Genomic DNA, 18642 nt, shown 5'->3' with positions numbered 1-18642 from the left:
CCCGGCAATGTGTCCTCAGAACCCTCTCTTTGAAAAGTTATTTTTTATGAGGTGTTTACAGACAGTGCCCATCAAAGTCTCCATCTCCTGTCTACCTGTGATGGGAAGAACAGGCAACCCAGGTAATTCTTCCTGTCCTTCAAGTTTCTGTAGCATATACTCAGGGAAATATTCTCTGTGAAATATCTTCAAGTTTCAAAGAAGGATTATATGTCTACATATTTTTATGTTTGACCTAACTTTCCCTCAAATTCTCCAGTTGTAGATGTTTGGAATTACCACAGCCATCTTATTACTATGAAAGGTGTAATAATTAATAACCTGAGGAAGACCAAGCAGTGTTAGGAGAGAAGGTAAATGAGTAGCTCAAGGAAACCTTAAAACACTATGAATTACTGTGCTTACAATTCTGGATGCATTTTGCCTGAAGACTTCTTGCTGTATGAAATAATGAGGCTCCTTATCATTAAAAAAATATTTCCTCAGTAGAGACCCCTTTCCTAGTCACTAAATGCATCTCTTTTATCTCTCCTCAGCCTGTGCTATACTGAGGCACGGAGACCTTCTGTTGTGTTCTAGCATGGCCATGCTCACTGACTATCACCTGCGTAGAGTCAGGGCTGAGTCTGATGTTGGCAAATGCTTCCTATTATTTCACTTCCAACCTTGACCCCTTCCCTGCTTGGGCACCATTGCCTGCGTGCTCTCTCACCTGAGGATTTACCAGCTTTAGAAGCTTTATGGAAAAAAAAATGTTTTTCTTTACCTTTAGCAAAATATGAGCTGAAGATAATTAAGGGACTTCCTAAAAGGTTTTGTTGTATCTCTAGCTTTGGGAAAATACTTTGAATCTCAGGATACGTAAAAGACAGAGAGTTATATGTGATAAAAGTCCCGACTTTTAGACAACAGCAAGGTTGTGAAGCCTTGGAAAGGTAGGCACAGATCAAAGGCTCACTGGCTGCTTCTCCAGGAAGCACTGAAGGAGAAAAGAAATACAGGTGATTGAAGAGCCAGAATGCTCTGACTCCATTTTGGCTAGTTCCTTTAGACAAGCCCAGACAAGCTCAGGCATATTGTACATGTAAAAGCCTTATAAGGTATGAATAAAAACTTCTGACTCTAAAAGACATTAGTCAGCACATTCCAATGCCCTGAAAACAGCCCCTACCAATCAAGATTTTCCCCGTACACAGGATATGGGGACATCCAATTATTTTTAAAAATGCTTGGTGCGTGTGGGTTTCTGTGGAGTGCCCCAATAAAAGCTCCTGCCTGCTATTGTTCAGGGCCAGACTCCATCTTTGGCTCGTGAAGTCTGTGCCAGGCTAGCCGCTATTTGGTTGTCATCCTTTTTTACTTTAAATTCTTAAACTTTTTGTATAATCTTTTTGGGTATCTGTGGGAATTATTCTCAATTCTCTAACCCTAACAGTGATAGGAAAAAAACATAGGAAAATGGAATAGAAGAGAGAGAAGTCTACAGCTTATCATCATGAAGGAGAATTGCTTTGCAACACTTAAGCATTTTACAAGACTACTGTTAAGGAGTGGGCTAAGGTCATCATCTTCAACACATTGGTAGCATTATCCAGTAGTTAGTCACAGAGCATTAAATCTTGGTCCAGCTAGTTTATGAAACAGGAACCCAGATAACCTAAAACTCAGCCACTCTTGTGGCTTCCATCCCCGGTTCTTTTAATCCTGGCTAAGACAGCAGCCTTGGATACTTCCTTCTGGTCATAAGCCAGGCCGAGCGCGGCCATGCAGTCGATGAAGAACGTGGTGAAGTTGATGTGCCAGCGGTACTCACTGGCTGTCAAAGGGGGAAGGTGTGGTGGTAGTTGTGGAAGCCCTCGCCTGGAACAGAAGCAAGGGGAGCAGTTAGGGAGCTGGGTGGATGGCTGCTTCCTCCTCTCTGCACACCTCTTACCTAGTGGTACCTTAATAAACTTTGAAGAACCTTGCTGCTGAATGAATAGATGAATCCATTGTCTTGTATTGTGAAGCAAATAGATGCCCCCAGAGGCATCTTAGGCAAGGAGTTGACAGGTTCTGCTCACTCCTGCCTATCTGGGAGGCTTTGTCAGAGGAGTTTTCTAACAGAGGATCAGAGAGAACTTGAATCTGTCAGAAACAGATTTTACATTGGAAAATACCAGAGCTTCAAGAAATCACAATTAGCACATTAAATCTTGGTCCAACTGGTTTATGGTTTATGACACGTGGCTTCTACACATTCCAAGGGCCCAAGGGCTCACAGAGTCCATGCATAGGCATATGTATTCAGGAGGGGGGAGGAGGGGATGGTACAGAGGGCAAACCATGGCTGTACTTCTTTCTTAGATGACTATGTAACACACCTTTCCCCATGTACTTCTGTTCTCTGTAAGGGTGAAAGGTTCCAACAGGATGGACAACAGCAGCCAAAATTCACCAGAGAGGAGGCTGAACCAGAGACAGAAGTTCATTTAGCCACTCCTGGCTTATAGGGGGCTGCTCTGGCTGCTAATTCTCTGAGAAGTTTTGACTTTGGGTGGGGGAGGTACTAATAAAACAGATTTGAAAAAGCTTTATTTATTTATTTATTTTTAATGTGTATGAGTGTTTTGTCTGCATGTATGTGAATGCACCCATGTATGCAATGCCAGTGGAGTCCAATAGAGGGCATTAAATCCCCTGGAACTGGAGTTAACAGATGGTTGCTAGCCACCATGTGGGTTCTAGGAACCTAACCCAGGTCCTCTGCAATAGCAGCAGGTGTGCTCTTAACCACTGAGCCGTCTCTCCAGGCCCTAAAACGGAATTCTGAAAGTACTTAGACATTACGTCTAACACTTGAGATTCTGAGAACTCCTAGGATGAGCATTTTCCTAGGTGGAGGAAAACAGAAATTCTGAATTCATGGCCATTTCTATAATAAGTTTAGTGTTTCCTTATTCTTGACATGGCTCTTCTTTTGGAATTGATTCTAATAATATTGACCTGTTTCAGGTTGGAGTAAGGAACAGTTCATAAGAGAAGTCATTGAACCCTTGAAGATAAAAACACCCCCAGAGAAAAAACATCAAAAGAAGAGGTGAAAGGAATGGAAGAGCCAGAGGAAGCACGGGAGCTTGTGCAAGCTGAGTTCCAAGAATGACAGCTGCTGCAATCTTGGACTCATAGCAGCTATACTTTACCTGCCTAAGATCTGCACAGGATTGAGCTGGTCAGCATCCTGTCATGGAAAGGGGACGGGCTCATGGGGCCCCATCATCCCCTGGGGGTTTTATACACAGTTAGTGGTTGATAGAGGAAGGAGAAAACTTTTCTTCAGTGGTGTAGCCACTGGTAAGGTGCCCATGCGCCTATGAACAAACCTTCAATCTATATTCCTGTAAGTCATCCTAATGACACTCATTGGGTCACAAAGATATGAAAGTAGAGGGAAGATTAGTTGGGAAGAGGAAGGGGATTGATGGAAATAGGAGGGGAGAAGGGCAATGGAATGAATACGATTGAAATACATTATGTACATGCACAAAAATGTCATAATGAAACGTGTTATTATGTATAATTAATAGTACTCATAAAAACATCTTTAAATTTAAAAAACACCCCCAGAGATAGGAGGATATGGAAAACAATCAAGTGAAGGAATCCCTGCCAACCAAACCACCCCTACCAGAATTCTGGAGGGATGTATACCCTCTGTCCACTGGGTTGTGAATGATGTGAACTGAGAAGCAGGTGACATAAGGCCTGTGCTAAGGATGTTAACACAAGACATGCAAAACTTCCACACATGCCTTCCCAGTGAGGCTCTGAATAAACACCAGGCTGATTTGTCTGATACTGATTTTTTATTACATTTACTTTTTTTTTTGTGGTGTGGGTGTGGTTGTGCACATTCCACAGCGATGTGAAGGTCAGAGGACAACTGACCTTCACATTGGGAATCTGCTCTCTCCTTCCACTGTGTGAATCGTAGGGGTTGAATTCAGGCCGAGTGTCCTTGGCAGAAAGTGTCCTTACCCGTTGAGCCATCTGATCTTTGTCTGACATTTAAAATGGACGCCCCCGCCCCCACACACACAGAACAAGGAGAGAGAAGGGGCGATAGAGATGAGGGTTTAGGGGTGGTGTGATAGTTACTCTTGGTTGTTAACTTGCCTAGATCTGGAATTAACTAAAAAGAGGGAGACTTTCTTGATCAGATTATTTGAAGTGGGAAGACCCACCCTAAATGTGGCAGTCCACATAAAATGTCATGGCAGAAGGAAGCTTTGCTTTTTGCCTTCTTGCCTTCTCTTTACTGGTGGTTTCATCTTGTTGCTGTAGCATTCCTTCACTGATAGTAGAAACAATGTTTTTGGATTCCAACATAGACTAAAGACTAGCAGACTTCCTCCAGACCTTCAGCGCCAGATTGGGACTGCTGAGCCATCCAGCCTTGTGGGCTGAACAGCTATCAGATTCTTAGCCTCTCCAGTGTAGCACAGCCATTGCTGGACTACTCTGACTCTATCCTGCAAGCCAATCTAATATATCCCCATATATATGTTCTGTTCCTTTAGAGAACCCTGTCTGATACAGGTGGCAACTTGGGACAGCAAGAGACGGCCTAAGAAAGCTCTGGGTGATGGTCAGCTTTGTCAAAAAGAACACAAGTATACAAGTGTGGGGAAGGTAATTTAAAAAAAAAATATGAGGACAGCAGGAAAGAGTTGAAGGGCAGCCAAGAATGGGGTGAGAGGGACAGAAAAGAGTCTCTGGAGGAGACTAACAGCAAAGACAAAGTAAGAGACTAGCAGCCGCTTTGAACTCATAAGGACACTGGCCCTGAGGAAAGTCGCTATGTAGAAATCCCAGTACAGGACACATCTCAGCCTGTATGAAAGTCTCTGAATTTTATAGCATAGGTGATTTTTTTTCCAAACTTGGGCCAAAGTAAGAATATACACAATGGTGGAAAGTTCCTGAAAGCTGGAGAAAGATTAATAAATCTACATGAGGGAGATTTTAAAAAAAGAAACCCCAAAAATTCAGAGTTTACCAAACTAGATAATAGTCATTTTTACCTACATTTATGCAGCATGGTTACATATAAAACACTAAGCTTATTAGCCTCCTCATGGATCGTCCTATTCTTCCTCTTTTTTTGGTCTTTTTTGAGACAGGGTTTCCCTGCAGCCCCAGCTTTCCTGGAACTCGCTATGTAGACCAGGCTGGCCTTGAAATTTTATTATGCATCTGCTGCCCCAAGGGTGTTTCTGGCTTAGCCTAATACTCTAATCAACAAACCACCACATGTAGTCCTGCTAAACTGATGACTTACCAAAAGATGCCATTGAAACAAGAGGGTTCTCTCGGCGACCAATGTTCTTGTCATAAGGGCACTATCCATAGAGGTGGGGAGCACTGTTCACCAGCCAGGTAAAATTGAGCATAATGGCATATCGCAGGAAAGTAGCAATGTGTAAACTGTGTTGAAAAGTTTCACCCCAACAATACCAGGGTACCAGTGTGGGCAGGATAATACAAATCATCAGGACAGCTGGCTTATAGTACCTACATAGAGAGATCACATACTGAATTTGTAGAGTGAACACAGGTGAGCCTGAACTATCCGTACTCACTGAGCTGTATTTTCTCCTACAGTATGAATAAAGGAGTGAAGGGGAAGGAAATCTTTTGAGCACATGGTGTTATCTCACTCCTGCAGTGCAGATGCAGTAAATGACTTTTCTAGTATCACCACAAGGCACCAATAGAGGCATAAATTAGAACATAGGTCTTTTTGTTGTTGTTTTGTTGTTTTTTTGTGTGTGTGTGTGAGACAGGGTCTCCCTGTAGCCCCAGCTGGCCTGGAACTCACTATGTAGACCAGGCTGGCCTTGAACTCACAGAGATCCACCTGCCTCTGCCTCCCAAGTGCTGGGATTAAAGGTGTGCGCCACCATGTCCAGCAGAATATAGTCTCTTGACTAGAAACCCATTGTTCCTTTTCTCAGGAACATAAGGCCCTGTTGGCCAAACAAATCAAACCACAAACTTACCAGTGAAGTTTTCTGCCTGGGCTGTTGGCTATCTGCCTTTGGGCTCTTTTCCTGAGCCCAACACCATCTTCAGCACAACTGAGTGTGTGATAAGTGCTACCATCCCATAGTTCTTTGTTCTGCTTCCCCCCAGGAGGCATACTGAGTGTCCTTGACCATCTGCAATCTTTGTCCCTTTGGAGGCTTTGTCTTACTCTTCACTCCCGTGTAGACCAGGCCATTGACATTCCAAGGGCATTGATTGGCATCCATCCAGCAGTCTCGTCTTCAACTTGTCACTGACATCCCCTGCACCCAGCTTCTTCCCATTCCACTCTTGGCCCTGCTTCCCTAGCCCGGGTGTTCCTCTAACTTCTTTCCCTGACCCTCATCTCTCGACCAATGGTGCTTTCACCTGTCCTGCTAGTGGCGTCTCCAAAGCATGTCTCTGACTGTCTCGTGGTGCTTGGGAATCTATTAGCAGTTCTCTGTTTCTGACTGCAAGAACCCTAAGTCTGTGTCTAAGACATTTCATGCATGATATCAGTCTGGCTTTTTGATCCCTTTTCCTGTCACATCCTGTACTTCAAGAAGGATCATACTTCTAGAACACGTATAGGGCTTTAGCTTATTTTGCCTATTGTATTTTTACTGCCTCTGTCCACACGCAAATATGAAAATCACTGTTGGCTGTTTCTGAGGCTGTTTTTTTCAACAACTCTTCCCTTGAGCTCCTACTAAGCAGTCTTTGCCCCTTTTAATCTTTCATGGTATAGACAATATTGTGCCTTGCTTCATGGTTATTTACCTATCTGTCTAGGCTACAGATCCTTTGAAGAAAAAGGCTCAGCTACTTTTATTATTGTGTCCGTGACTATTCAAGGTCAGTGAACATTTGCTGCATTTGATTAATTTCATGAAAATAGCTCGGAGACAAAGGAACAAAGCAATATCTATGGTGTGGGCTTATGAGACACTAAAAATTCACGTTTTAGTGATTGTGAGCATGCAAACCCAGCAAATCCCTCATCTTTTGTTTAATGTGTTCTGTGAGAAAAAGTGGGGCCCCTGAAGCCCTGGTGCCCAGGGCTACATCTTCAGCTCCATCCTCCCTTCACTCACCTCCTCTGGAACATCACCAGTTTCTCGGCTTCTAGGTCAGACATGTCCAGTTTACCGCCCTTCTCTTTGACAGCTGGATGTTTGCGTACAAGCAGCCAACCCACGTGAGAGAAGAAAAAGCCACGACGGGAATTGTGAGGATCAGCGTGGGTTTCTGTGAACTTGTGATGGGTGCGGTGATCTCGGGCCCATTCATACACATCATTCTGGAAGGACAGAAGAGAGAAACCCAGTATTGAGAAGAGATTCCCCCCTGGGAGACTTCAGTGCCCAGATGTCTATAGGGGCCTGGGACTCTCAGTCCAATTCACAAAGTTCCCAGGACTCTGCTCCCAAGGATGGGGGTGTGGGGCTGCCTTCTTCTGCACACTTGTCCCTTTAGCTTTTGTGGAAGAGCAACTTAAAAGTCCAGACCCAGGAATAGCACTGTTGCTTCCTGGGGTGTGTGTGGAGGTAATGGGGAGCTAGGGATAGGGTTTCACAAGCTGAGAGAGTTTCATAGGCAAAGAACACTACAGTTCTTTAGAAAGGAATGTGAGATAGGGTCCTCATGGAGTATCTAACCCTTGGTCACAGAGAGCACGAAGCAGTATCTAACCCTTGGTCACCTAGGGTGCTCCTTTGTTGTAAAAGTATAGGGATAACCATCCTGATGCTTTTACAAGCAACAGGTTACCCAACCCAGTATCAAGGCCAGTGTGTAATTCATGGACCTGAGCACATTTCCAAAGGATATCTGACTTGTCTGTGACTCTTTCCATCCCTTCAAAAATGTACCATCATGCCTCTTCCCAATTTCACGTTCCCAGAACAGGATTTTTCAAGGAATAAATTGCTAGGGTAGAAATGATCAGGCACATGAGGTGAGTACTTCAACACAGGGGAAACTAATTTGGTTTCCCCTTACTGCAAATTAAGCCCCATACCACTAGCTCTCCTGCGCCGACTGCTGAAGCCTAACAGCTACAAGAGTCTTTATTTATTTATTTATTTATTTATTTATTTATTTAATTATTTATTTATTTATTTATTTTTTTGTCTTTATGAGACAGGGTTTCCCTGTAGCCGCAGCTGGCCTGAAACTTGTTATGTAGGCCAGGATAGCCTTGAACTCACAGAGACTGGCCTGCCTCTGCATCTTGAACGCTGGGATTAAAGGAGTGTGCCACCATATCTGGCTTATCCCCCTTATTTTTTCTATTATAACTTTGTGCCTCAGTAAATTTTAATAGTTGGCTTACCTGGCATATCAGTCCCACATAGGACCACAGTGTTTATCTACCCAAAACTCTTTTGTTGTTGCTGTTTGTTTGCTTTGTTTTGAGACATGGTCTCACTATGTATCCCCAGGTGGCCTGAAGTTCATTATGTAGACCAGGCTTACCTCAAACTCAGAGATCCACCTGCCCCTGCCTCTGGAGTATTGGGATTAAAGATAAGTGCCACCACGTGTGGCCTACCCAAAAGTCTTTAAATTTTTTTAAATTATTTTTATTTTATGTATATGAGTATATTGCCTGCATGTATGTAAGTGTACCTGTGTCGAGCAATGCCTGCACAGGTCAGAAGACAGTGTCGGATCCCCTAGAACTGGAGTTACAGATGGTTGTCAGCCAGCATGTGGGTGTTAGGAATTGAACCCGAACCTGGCTCCTCTGCAAGAGCAACCAGTGCTCTTAAGTGCTGAGCCATCTCTCCAGCCTTACCCAAAACTTAATGTCTGGGGCTGGAGAGGTGGCCAGCAGTTAAGAGCACTGGTTGTTCTTCCAGAAGACCTGGGTTCGATTCCTAGCACCCACATCGTGACTAACAACCATCCATAACTCCAGTTCCAGGGGATCTAACACCCACTTCTGGCTTCTGCAGGGCATTGCATGCATGTGGTACACTTACATACATGCGGGCAAAATACTCATACACATAAAATTAAAATAGTAAATAAAATATTTTTTAAAACTTGGGACTGGAGAGATGGCTCAGTGGTTAAGAGCACTGACTGCTCTTGCAGAGGACCTGGGTTGATTCTCCCATCCACATGATGGCCAACAACCATCTATAATTCCAGCTCCAGGGAATTCGACATCTACTTCTGACTTCTGAGGGCATTGCACTACACAGGTGTACTTACACACATGCAGGCAATACAGTCATACACATAAAATTAAAATAATAAATAAAATAGTTCAAAATGTATTTTAAAAAACAACTCTTAACTACTGAGTTTTCTCATCTGAAAAATGAAGACCAAGCTCCTCAGATATTGTGAGAATTCAATGAGTTCATCAGTGTTACAAATGCTTAGGGTACTGGCTGGCACATGCTGCCACAAACATGTTTGCTCTTCTCTGCAGAGGCTCCCTGGGCCTGGAATCTCACTGAGGTAGAATCCTGAGACAGATACCTTAAAACATACGTTTATTGTCCACTGAATGTCCAGGAAATCAAGGTCAGTGTGTGGCTGATGTGCCATGGCCCTTTAAGCTGAATAGCCACAGCAGAGCAGCCCATGCAGTATGATAACACAGAGACCCTATAGCTGAGGAGTCTTTCCTATTTACCTTCCATTTCCCTTTCCAGGGATTCTGAGGTGTCCCATGCTGTGTGGGCCTCAATGCTGAGCATGCACGTGAGGTGACCACAGGAGACTGTAAAGGACAATGACTATCCTGTTGGCACCTCTTAGGGTACTGGTTCCTTCCACACTTCCCTGAGCATCCGTAGAGACATGGAGCTGAGCATCAACAGCCTCTTACCTGGAATGCCATGGTGTTGGCAATGATGAGGAAGGGCCTCAGTGGCAGCCGAGCTTTGTAAGTTCGGTGGCTCCATAGGCGATGTGCCCTAGCTGTGATGCCCTGGGCACTGATTACATTGTACACTAATCCTGTCAGGAGTAGACAGCAGGGGGAGTCACCAGCCATTGTGAGTTCAGGGGAAGGGGAAGAGAGTGAGAACACTTTCCTGACTCCATAGTATTTGTCTTCTTTAGACTTTAGTGAGGATCTTCTTTCCCCCTTAACTCTGGGATTCCTTGGTTTCTGAGAACTTGTGGCTTTGAACACTTTAATGGTCCCATTATGTCCCAGCCTCTCCCAGGGATGGAGAAAACCTCTGGAGCTCCGAGAACTAAGCATACAGGAATCAGTACAGGGAGTCACTATTATACCAATTGTCACGGTCAGTCTGCAGGAGCGGTATCCCTGGGCCCCTTATCTATTCTAAGGTGCTCAGAATTACTCCCTCAGAATTTAAGACCTATCATCAAAGATATTTGAAAAATAGCAACTAGGGCAATTTGAGTACTGACCCATTACAAGAGCCCCAAATTTTAAGGGATGCTGAGACCACAGATCTGTGCCAAACTACCAGCTGGAACAACAACATTGCATTATGATGGCAGGCAGCATGCCCCAATCAGGGCACATCAGTCCTGCGAAAAGTTGTATTTGTTCAGTGGTCCAAGTTTTACTGAGGATGCTAATAGTTTTATACCTACTGCACACCTTGAAGGAGTAGGTGTGATTACTTCTGCATGTTAAAGAAACAGATCATAGGCAATGTTAAGGGTTTATCCAGAATCACAAGGTAAAAAACTGTAACCATGGCTTGAAGCACAGTTTTCTGTTAGAAAGCCATTGATTCAGCTCTACCACCCATCCCCCAAGATCTGTGCCCAGATCCCATGGGACTGGGACTTTGCCATGTCCATCTGTCAATCCAGACTATCACCTCAAACACTAATTGTAGACAGTGCTGGGAGATGCTCAAAGCTGGCAGCTGCTGGTGTCTGTATTAGGGCAAGTCAGCTCTGCACTATATTATACTTGAACAGTGGCCTAAGCACCAGAGGACCATCAGGATGATCCCCCTCACTATCATACTGCTTACAGGTTCAGGAGTACCACCCACAATTTTTTTTATAGGGAAAGATACAGGGTGTATCCATGAGGTCTTGGGGAAGACTTTTAACAGTGTTTCACTCTTAGGGGCAGCTGGAAACAATGGATTCTCAGAGGTCACAGAACATAATTGAGATTGAAGATACCGCCATACATTGTACAAATTATCTTGTACCCTGTAGCCAGATATGACAGTTTCCCAAACAGCATCCTCCCCAATGTCTTGTACTCCATCCTTCTCCTTCTATAATATTCTCACAAAAGCCATAGAACCAGGGCAAGTTCTGGCCACATTCCCTCTGAGCTTGGATGAGATCCAAGGTGACTTGCTACTTCTGGCCATGTTTAGATTCAGATCTTCCCATAGACCTTATCAGACTCTAAACCACAGGGGAGCCAGGGGTCTATATCACAGGATGAAAGAAAAGGCTTTGGGAAAAGCAGAAGCACCCATGTTAGTTTCATGCTGCTGATGTCTATGGTATGTTGACTTTGCAAGCACATGCAGTACCACCTTGACAAGGGAATTGGGACAACAACCCAAGTACTATGGAGTCTGTTCTTCCCTTGACCCTTGATTGCCAAGTAGATGGCTCCGTTCAAATATATTAATTCTCTGTCCTCCAGGGATGAACTGTCTGTATCTACACTGATGGCTAAGCAACATCTTGAAACATTTCCCTAAGAAGTGGGCTGGAGGGATTTTGTTCTCAACCCCCAGCATTAGCAGAAATGTCTTTTCAGCCCTGGGGGCTCTTGTAGAGTCTGCAAAAGAAGAGAAGGCTCTCAAAACAGTCAAATCAGGAGAAAGGCTGGGAAGACACAAAACTACTCTAGGGAACATGACCTTACTAATCCTGATAAAACAGTGTTGTCCCCATCTGGTACCTGGAAAAACTCGTCCTGAGAAAGGGGATTTTTTTTTTTTAAAGATCTGAGGCACCTGGAGACCCTCCAACAACTTCCAAGATGAAGCCCCAAGGGCCAGATCTCACCATCTAGAGGTCCTCAGAGGCCCAGGGCATGGGGAGCTAACACCTGACCAACCAGCTCGTCTATACCACTACCTTCTAAGAGAGAGCTACCAGAAAGTTCAAACACCCGACACTGCTCTGGAAAGTCTTCTGACTTCCAGAGAGAGACCATAGCTCACCATCCCTCAGAGGGCAGTGAAGGGTCCCAGGTCTGCAGACTTCCTGGTCCCCCTTCCTGATTCAGGAATCAGGAGTCAGAGATGAAAACCCATGTAAAGCACATGTGTGTCCAGGGTCAGCCCTGCCATAAGCCCACACCCATAGAACCCTGAGGAACTGAGCCAGGGCAGGTCAGAGAGACAGTGGCAGCTGTCTCCCTCATTACAGCAGCCTGAAGGCCAGGGGTTCTCAGGGCTCTATTCTCCATGCCTGACTGTTCTTGGCAAGGAAGTAGGGGTAGGGGACAGGGAGGACTGATGTTAGAAGGTTCTTGGTCCTTGGCAATACATGGTCTCCAGGAGCTGGCTGTCTGGGGAACAGAATGTAAAACATTTCTGCCATCTTATCTCATTTTAAGAACATTTTGCTGACTGGCATGTACTGTGCCCTGGAGACCTACCTGAAGTAGCGGAGCCATACCTCGTGCACTTGGGTTATACAGGAGCCTGCTTCCTTTCCCTCCAGGTCAAGTCAGCCTGATCTGACCAGAATTATGTGTACATATTTTTGGGGCTAACTACCTCTATTCCTTCCTCTCTAATGACCTCTCCTGAGCAATCTCCCCTTGCTCTGTCCCCTGACTCAGCAAATAGCCTATAGCTGATTAGGGACCCATGCCTCCCAAGTAGGGTCTTGATTCTCTTGTGGCAGGTAGGGCTGGGACAGGAAGCAATGGGAGGGACTCAAACAGAAAATCTCTTTCAGAAACTGTCATTTCCCTGGCATGAATCTGTCCCTCCAAGGCCACTGCTCATGGGTTCAGCATCCATGTTAAGAAACTCCCAGAACTGACACTCTCGCATCTCAATCCTACTAGGCTCTGCTCCCAGTTGAGTAAATCCATCAAAAACCAAAGAGAAAGTCTACACAAAAACTGAACATGGGGCTGGAGAGATGGTTCAGGTATTGCATAACACAGGTGCACTTACATACATGCAGGCAATATTTTCATACACATAAAATAAAAAACAATAAATAAAATATTTTAAAAACTAGATAGAGGCTACTTCCCTGGGCCAGACCTCACCTGGTTAAAAAGTAAGGTGAAACCTGAAGTACTAGCTCAGGACAAGGGGAGCTGCTCACCAAAGAGGCAGGTGTAGAACTTGCAGCTGGGAATCAGCGTGATCCCATACAGGGCTCCCATGTGCAGCAGGGACATGAGGATGATGTTTCTCCACACGTACTCCAGCTTGGGCGGGGGGCCCTTCGCATCCTGGTAGCTGGGGTCATGTATGTCTTCTTTCATTTCAGGACGGATGTCCTCTGAGTGGAGGGCTGTCTTCTCCACCTTCTCTTCTCCATTCTGCTGATCCCTGGGGTGAGGCTCTGTGACAGTGGTAGAGGCAGAGTAGCTAGAAATCTGGGAAGAAAAGGAGTGGAGAGCCGGGAGAATTGATACATGAAGGCAGCAAGGGGCATTTCCCTCTATAAAGCAGTCAAGGCATTAGAGGAACGGATCCTGCCCCAGTGCCTGGGTTACGTGAGAATAGGGTACTTCCCTAGATAAAACTGGAAAGTTTTTGGAAACTGCACAAATGGGTTGACAATAAAACCTCAAGACAAGGGGGCAGAAGGAGAGGGAGAAACATATTTTCACCTTAAACAACACACAAAGGAAAATGCGCATGTATGCAGCTGGATGGGACTTTAAAGCTTCAGAAATGAAAGAGAGTCAGCTGCCAAAATACACTCCACATCCCTCACCACATGAAGGCCATACAAATCCAAAAAGATGTCCAAGTTGTCTGTATAGCTCTCAGCTCTGGCAGCTACCAACCACTCAGCAGAATCCCACCTGGCGCCAAAGACCCTGTACTGTGGAGGTTATCAGTGAAAAGCTGACCTCTTGGGGCAACTGGGCCTCATCTTCGCTCTAGGAAGCCAGGATCCTGTTCTGAAGGCCGAGAATGCAGTTCAGGGTTCAAGACTGCAAGCACTGAGGGTGGATGGAACTTGAAGTCCACTTGTGTGCTGTGGGCCTGGCTTGCTGGATGGGTGTCACAACTTGAATCTGCTTTGTATAGATCTCTCTGGGCTTGGGATTTAAAGGGTAGATAGAGCTGGCAGTTGGTGACTGTGTGTGGTATGTGCTCAGATGTTAACACTACCAACAAGAGATAAAGTGCTCAGAGCTGGCTAGTGAAGGCAGCCCCACGTAGAAATGATGGCAAGAGAGGGGAGGGGACCAACAAGTGAGTCTGTACTAACCCAAGTTGAGGCCGGGGGATTCTGCACACACTAAGAGTGCACCACCTTTGTTCCAGTTCCTAGAGAAATGTTAATGAGGCTTCAGTAAACTCTGGTGTGTCTTTGACCAGGTAAGTTGTTGCTACCTTGTCTTCTTAGCTATTGGCATCCAGGAATCTGCTGCCCCTTTGGCAGACGGCCCTTCTCTCCCCTCTCCCCTTCTTTCCTTGGTTTCTGTTCCGTAAACCCTGGGCCTCTGTGGGCATCTTGGCTCTACGAAGCTGGGATCCAGTTCTCAAGCTTCAGACAGTGCACCAAAGCATTCTCAAAATCAGAGAGGACCTAGTCAGGCAATGAGACTGGGTCCAAGCCCAGGCACAGGCACAGGACAAATGTGTGCACATGGGGCAGTTGCACGGTGGGACACCTGGGGGGGTGCCCATTCCAATTCCATCTTCTCTTTCCATTCACCCATTCAGAGTGTGTTGTGGGGGGAAGGGACTGACCTCTACCTCCAGGTCTTGGGACAAAGGCAGGGGTGTACCCGACCTTCTTACTTATCACCAAAAGCCAATATGGCTTGTTTCTGCCCACCTGCTCCAGATGTTCACCAGCGATCCAGGAACCTCTGACTACATCTGCAGTCATATGCACAGCTGAGCACCTGCACTCACATACCAGGCTCAGTCACAGGACATGCTTCACAGTGGACAACCACCCCCACACATTAGCACTCAATCCCTTCCATATGCCCACACCTCCGAAACATCTGCATCTTCAGAGAGTTTTGAAGATTCTTCTGTCAAGTTGGAATTTGGAAGTCTTCTACAAGGAAAAAATAAAGGAAAAGAAAGACTTGAAAATATTTGCATATGGATTAAGAACAGCAGGCAGGGATTTGAATGATCCATACAAGCTAATTCAAAAGGCTTTGTTGAAGCCCCACTGTGACCTATGATTTCATTTTAAGGAGGAGGAAACTGAGATACAGAGTGATCAAATAACTTGCCCATAGTCTCAGGAGCTAGTGACTCCTAGAGCTAGAAACTTAGTGCTGTAATGTGACGCCAGGGCCCAAGCTCTTGAACCCTGCTCAAAACACTGCTGTCCTAGAATTCAGAGACACACTGACCTCAGAGCCCAGCTTCTCTGGTTCTGTGGGAGTTACAGCAGGGAACACAGCCAGCCAGGCTTTGCTTCCCCGAGTCCCTAGTCTCTTGAGACAGATGCATTTTTTTTTCCAGGCAAAGGAAATTGCACAGCTGCAATCATGTCTAGCTTCTTTCTCTGTGAAGCGTCTCTGATCTCCCTTTTCCTTCCCTCTCTCCTCTGTCAAATGGTGGGGGACTCTCCTGCTCCCTCTGCCTTCTCACACACTGTGCTTTGTACACAATTTCATTTTAACAGTTACATTGTAAAACTGTTTACAAAGCCTGCCTCATTGGTAGACCAGAAGCTTTCTGTATAGCAGAAATGTTGTCCTTTCCTTTGTTTCCCTAACATTGCAGAGTTTCTTACAGGCATTAACTAGTCAACAAATACTTCCAAGAGAAGAGAGATAAGGAATATGATGAGGGACCAGTGAGTATTACAATTTGCATGAAATCTGACCCATAAATGAGAGCTATAGGAACTTATTATACTAGTAGTGTGAAAAGTCGGTGTGATGGTACCCAGTGTTACTGAGGCAGTAGAGTAATGGAAACTGGTACACGCTGCTGATGAGACTGCAGCGATTTTGAAGGACAATTTATTAGCACTTAATAAAGCCATGTATGCTCATACTCTGTCTTCTGGAAATTCTACCTCCTGAGAAACTATTCTCTTTAATTACATCAATTTTTGTGTCTTTTGTTTTGCTTTTTACTGTACTAGGGATCAAACCCTATAAGTGCTCTATTGCTGAGCTACATTTCTCAGTCCTTTTTAAAAATATTTTATCTTTTATTCATTTTATTTTATTTTTTGGTCTTTTTGAGACAGGGTCTCACTGTAGCCCCAGCTGTCCTGGAACTCACTATGTAGACCAGGCTGGCTTTGAACTCACAGAGATCTACCTTTCTCTGCCTCCTGAGTGCTGAAATTAAAGGTGTGTGCCACCATACCTGGCCTTATTTATTATTTTTATTTTATGTGTATGAGTTTATTGCCTGCATGTATGTAAGTGCACCCATGTTGTGCAATTCCTGCAGAAGTCAGAAGAGGGCATCGGATTCCCCTGAAACTGGAGTTACTGATGATCGTTAGCTACCTTGTAGGTTCTGGGAATCGAACCTGGGTCCTCTGCAAAAGCAGCCAGTGCTCTTAACCACTGAGCCATCTCTCCAGCACCCTGCTCCCAGTCCTTAGTTTTTGAGACAGATTCTCAGTATGTAGCTCATGCTGGCTTTGAATACCCAGTCTTCCTGTTTCAGTTAGAGTAACTGGGATTTCATCACACAGGACTTTCATAGTATTTTTTTGTTCTAAGGGAAAAACTAGAAAGAAACGGTTAGACACTATAACAATACACAGTTGGGAGAGATTGTCACCAACCAGGTCAAATGATTACATCTCACTTAGTCATCAGTCATGGCAGGTCATCTTTAATCCTGGCAGTCAGGAGGTTGAGGCGTGATCATGAGTTTCAGTCCAGCCTGGGCTCTAAAACTAGACCCTGTTTTAAAAACAAAAATAAAAATTCCATTCAGGCTGGGTATGGTGGTGCTTACCTTTAAAATCCAAGCACTTAGGAGGCAGAGGCAGGTGGATCTTTGTGAGACTGAGAGGTCAGCATGGTCTACATAGTAAATTTCAGGCCAGCTGGGGCTATAGGGAGACCCTATATCAAAAGAGACTACCCCTCCAAAATACCATTTAGTACATTTGGACAAAGATCTAAACCAAAAATCCCCATATACTCCAGGATGTTTATCAGCTAAAAGAACCCTTCCAAACCACTCAAGTCTAGATCAGTCTGCAAAACTTAGCTGGTGGACCTGGGATCTGGCTACATATATTTTGGAAGATCTCTACAATTGCCATCATTCCTGATCAAGGAGCACTGAACTAAAGTGAACCAGGGCTCTATAATAAAAACAACCAGAATCTCCTATCCTGTTTTGAGTGTGACCACTACTGTCTACAGCCTAATGCAGTGCAGGTGTCATCTATGGAACACATACTCTGTGAGAATCTGTGAGCTGCTCAAGTAAAGAAACAGCAGGTAGGAGGCTAGAGAGGTAGCTCAGCGGCTAAGAACACTTACTCTTCTTCCAGAGGGCCTGGGCTCGATTTCCAGCACCCACATGGTGACTAACAACTGTTTGTAACTTCAGTTCCAGGGGTCCAATGCCCTCTTCTGACCTTTGAAGGCATTGCATAACACAGGTGCACTTACATACATGCAGGCAATACAGTCATACACATAAAAATATTAATAAATATAAATCGTTAAAGTGAAATGGGGCTGGAGAGATGGCTCAGCAGGTAAGGGTGCTTGCTACCAAGCCTGACGACCTGAATTCAATTCTCAGAACCCATATGGTAGAAGGGGAGAACCCTACAAGTTGCCCTCTGACCTCTACACACATGCTGTGTGCTCTAGTTTGCTTCTCTGTTGCTGTGACAAAACACTGACTAAAACCAACTTGGGGAGTGTTCTGGTTTGTTCTCTCCATTGCTGTAACAAAATACTCTGACCAATACCAACTTGGGGAGGAAAGAGTTTATTCAGCTTACATCTCCCAGGTCGCAGTTCATCAGGGAGCCCAAGGTAGGAACTCAGGGCAGGAACCTGGAGGCAGGAGCTGGAGCACAGGCCATGGAGGAACGCTGCTTAGTGACTTGCTCCCCTGGTCCCTGCTCAGCCTGCTTTCTTATGCAACACAGGCCCACCTGCCCAGGGGTGGCACCACCCACAGTGGGCTGGGCCTGCCCACATCACTCATCAAGAAGATGCCCCTCAGACATGGCCACAGGCCAGTCCAATAGAGGCAATTCCCCAACTGGGGCTCCCTCAACCCAGGTGTGTCAAGTTGACACTAAAGCTATCCAGTATAGGGAGGAAAGGATTTATTTCATTTTATAGCTTACAGTTCATCATCTAGGGAGACCAGGGCAGGAGCTCAAGACAGGAACCTGAAGGTAGGAGTTGAAGCAGAAACTGCGGAGGAATGTTTGCTTACCGCCTAGCTTTCAGGCTCACAGTCAGCTAGTTTTTTATGCAGACACACCATC

General features: G+C 45.1%; 1 protein-coding gene across 1 annotated transcript; it reads right to left on the bottom strand.

The window, feature by feature from the left end:
* Positions 1–1664: 1664 nt before the first annotated feature.
* LOC103744066 (acyl-CoA desaturase 1-like) lies at positions 1665–15072 on the bottom strand. The gene is given in 7 exon segments (XM_017801216.1): positions 1665–1825; positions 1828–1860; positions 5321–5553; positions 7143–7348; positions 9896–10026; positions 13321–13597; positions 15019–15072. Coding segments are annotated over 7 exon segments (1095 nt in total).
* Between the last annotated feature and the right edge of the window lie 3570 nt (positions 15073–18642).

Source organism: Nannospalax galili, unplaced genomic scaffold, assembly GCF_000622305.1.
Source record: "Nannospalax galili isolate Female #2095 unplaced genomic scaffold, S.galili_v1.0 scaffold161, whole genome shotgun sequence".
Classification (NCBI taxonomy): domain Eukaryota; kingdom Metazoa; phylum Chordata; class Mammalia; order Rodentia; family Spalacidae; genus Nannospalax; species Nannospalax galili.
The sequence above is the reverse complement of the archived record's forward strand: the minus strand, read 5'-3'. Positions and strand labels throughout refer to the sequence as shown.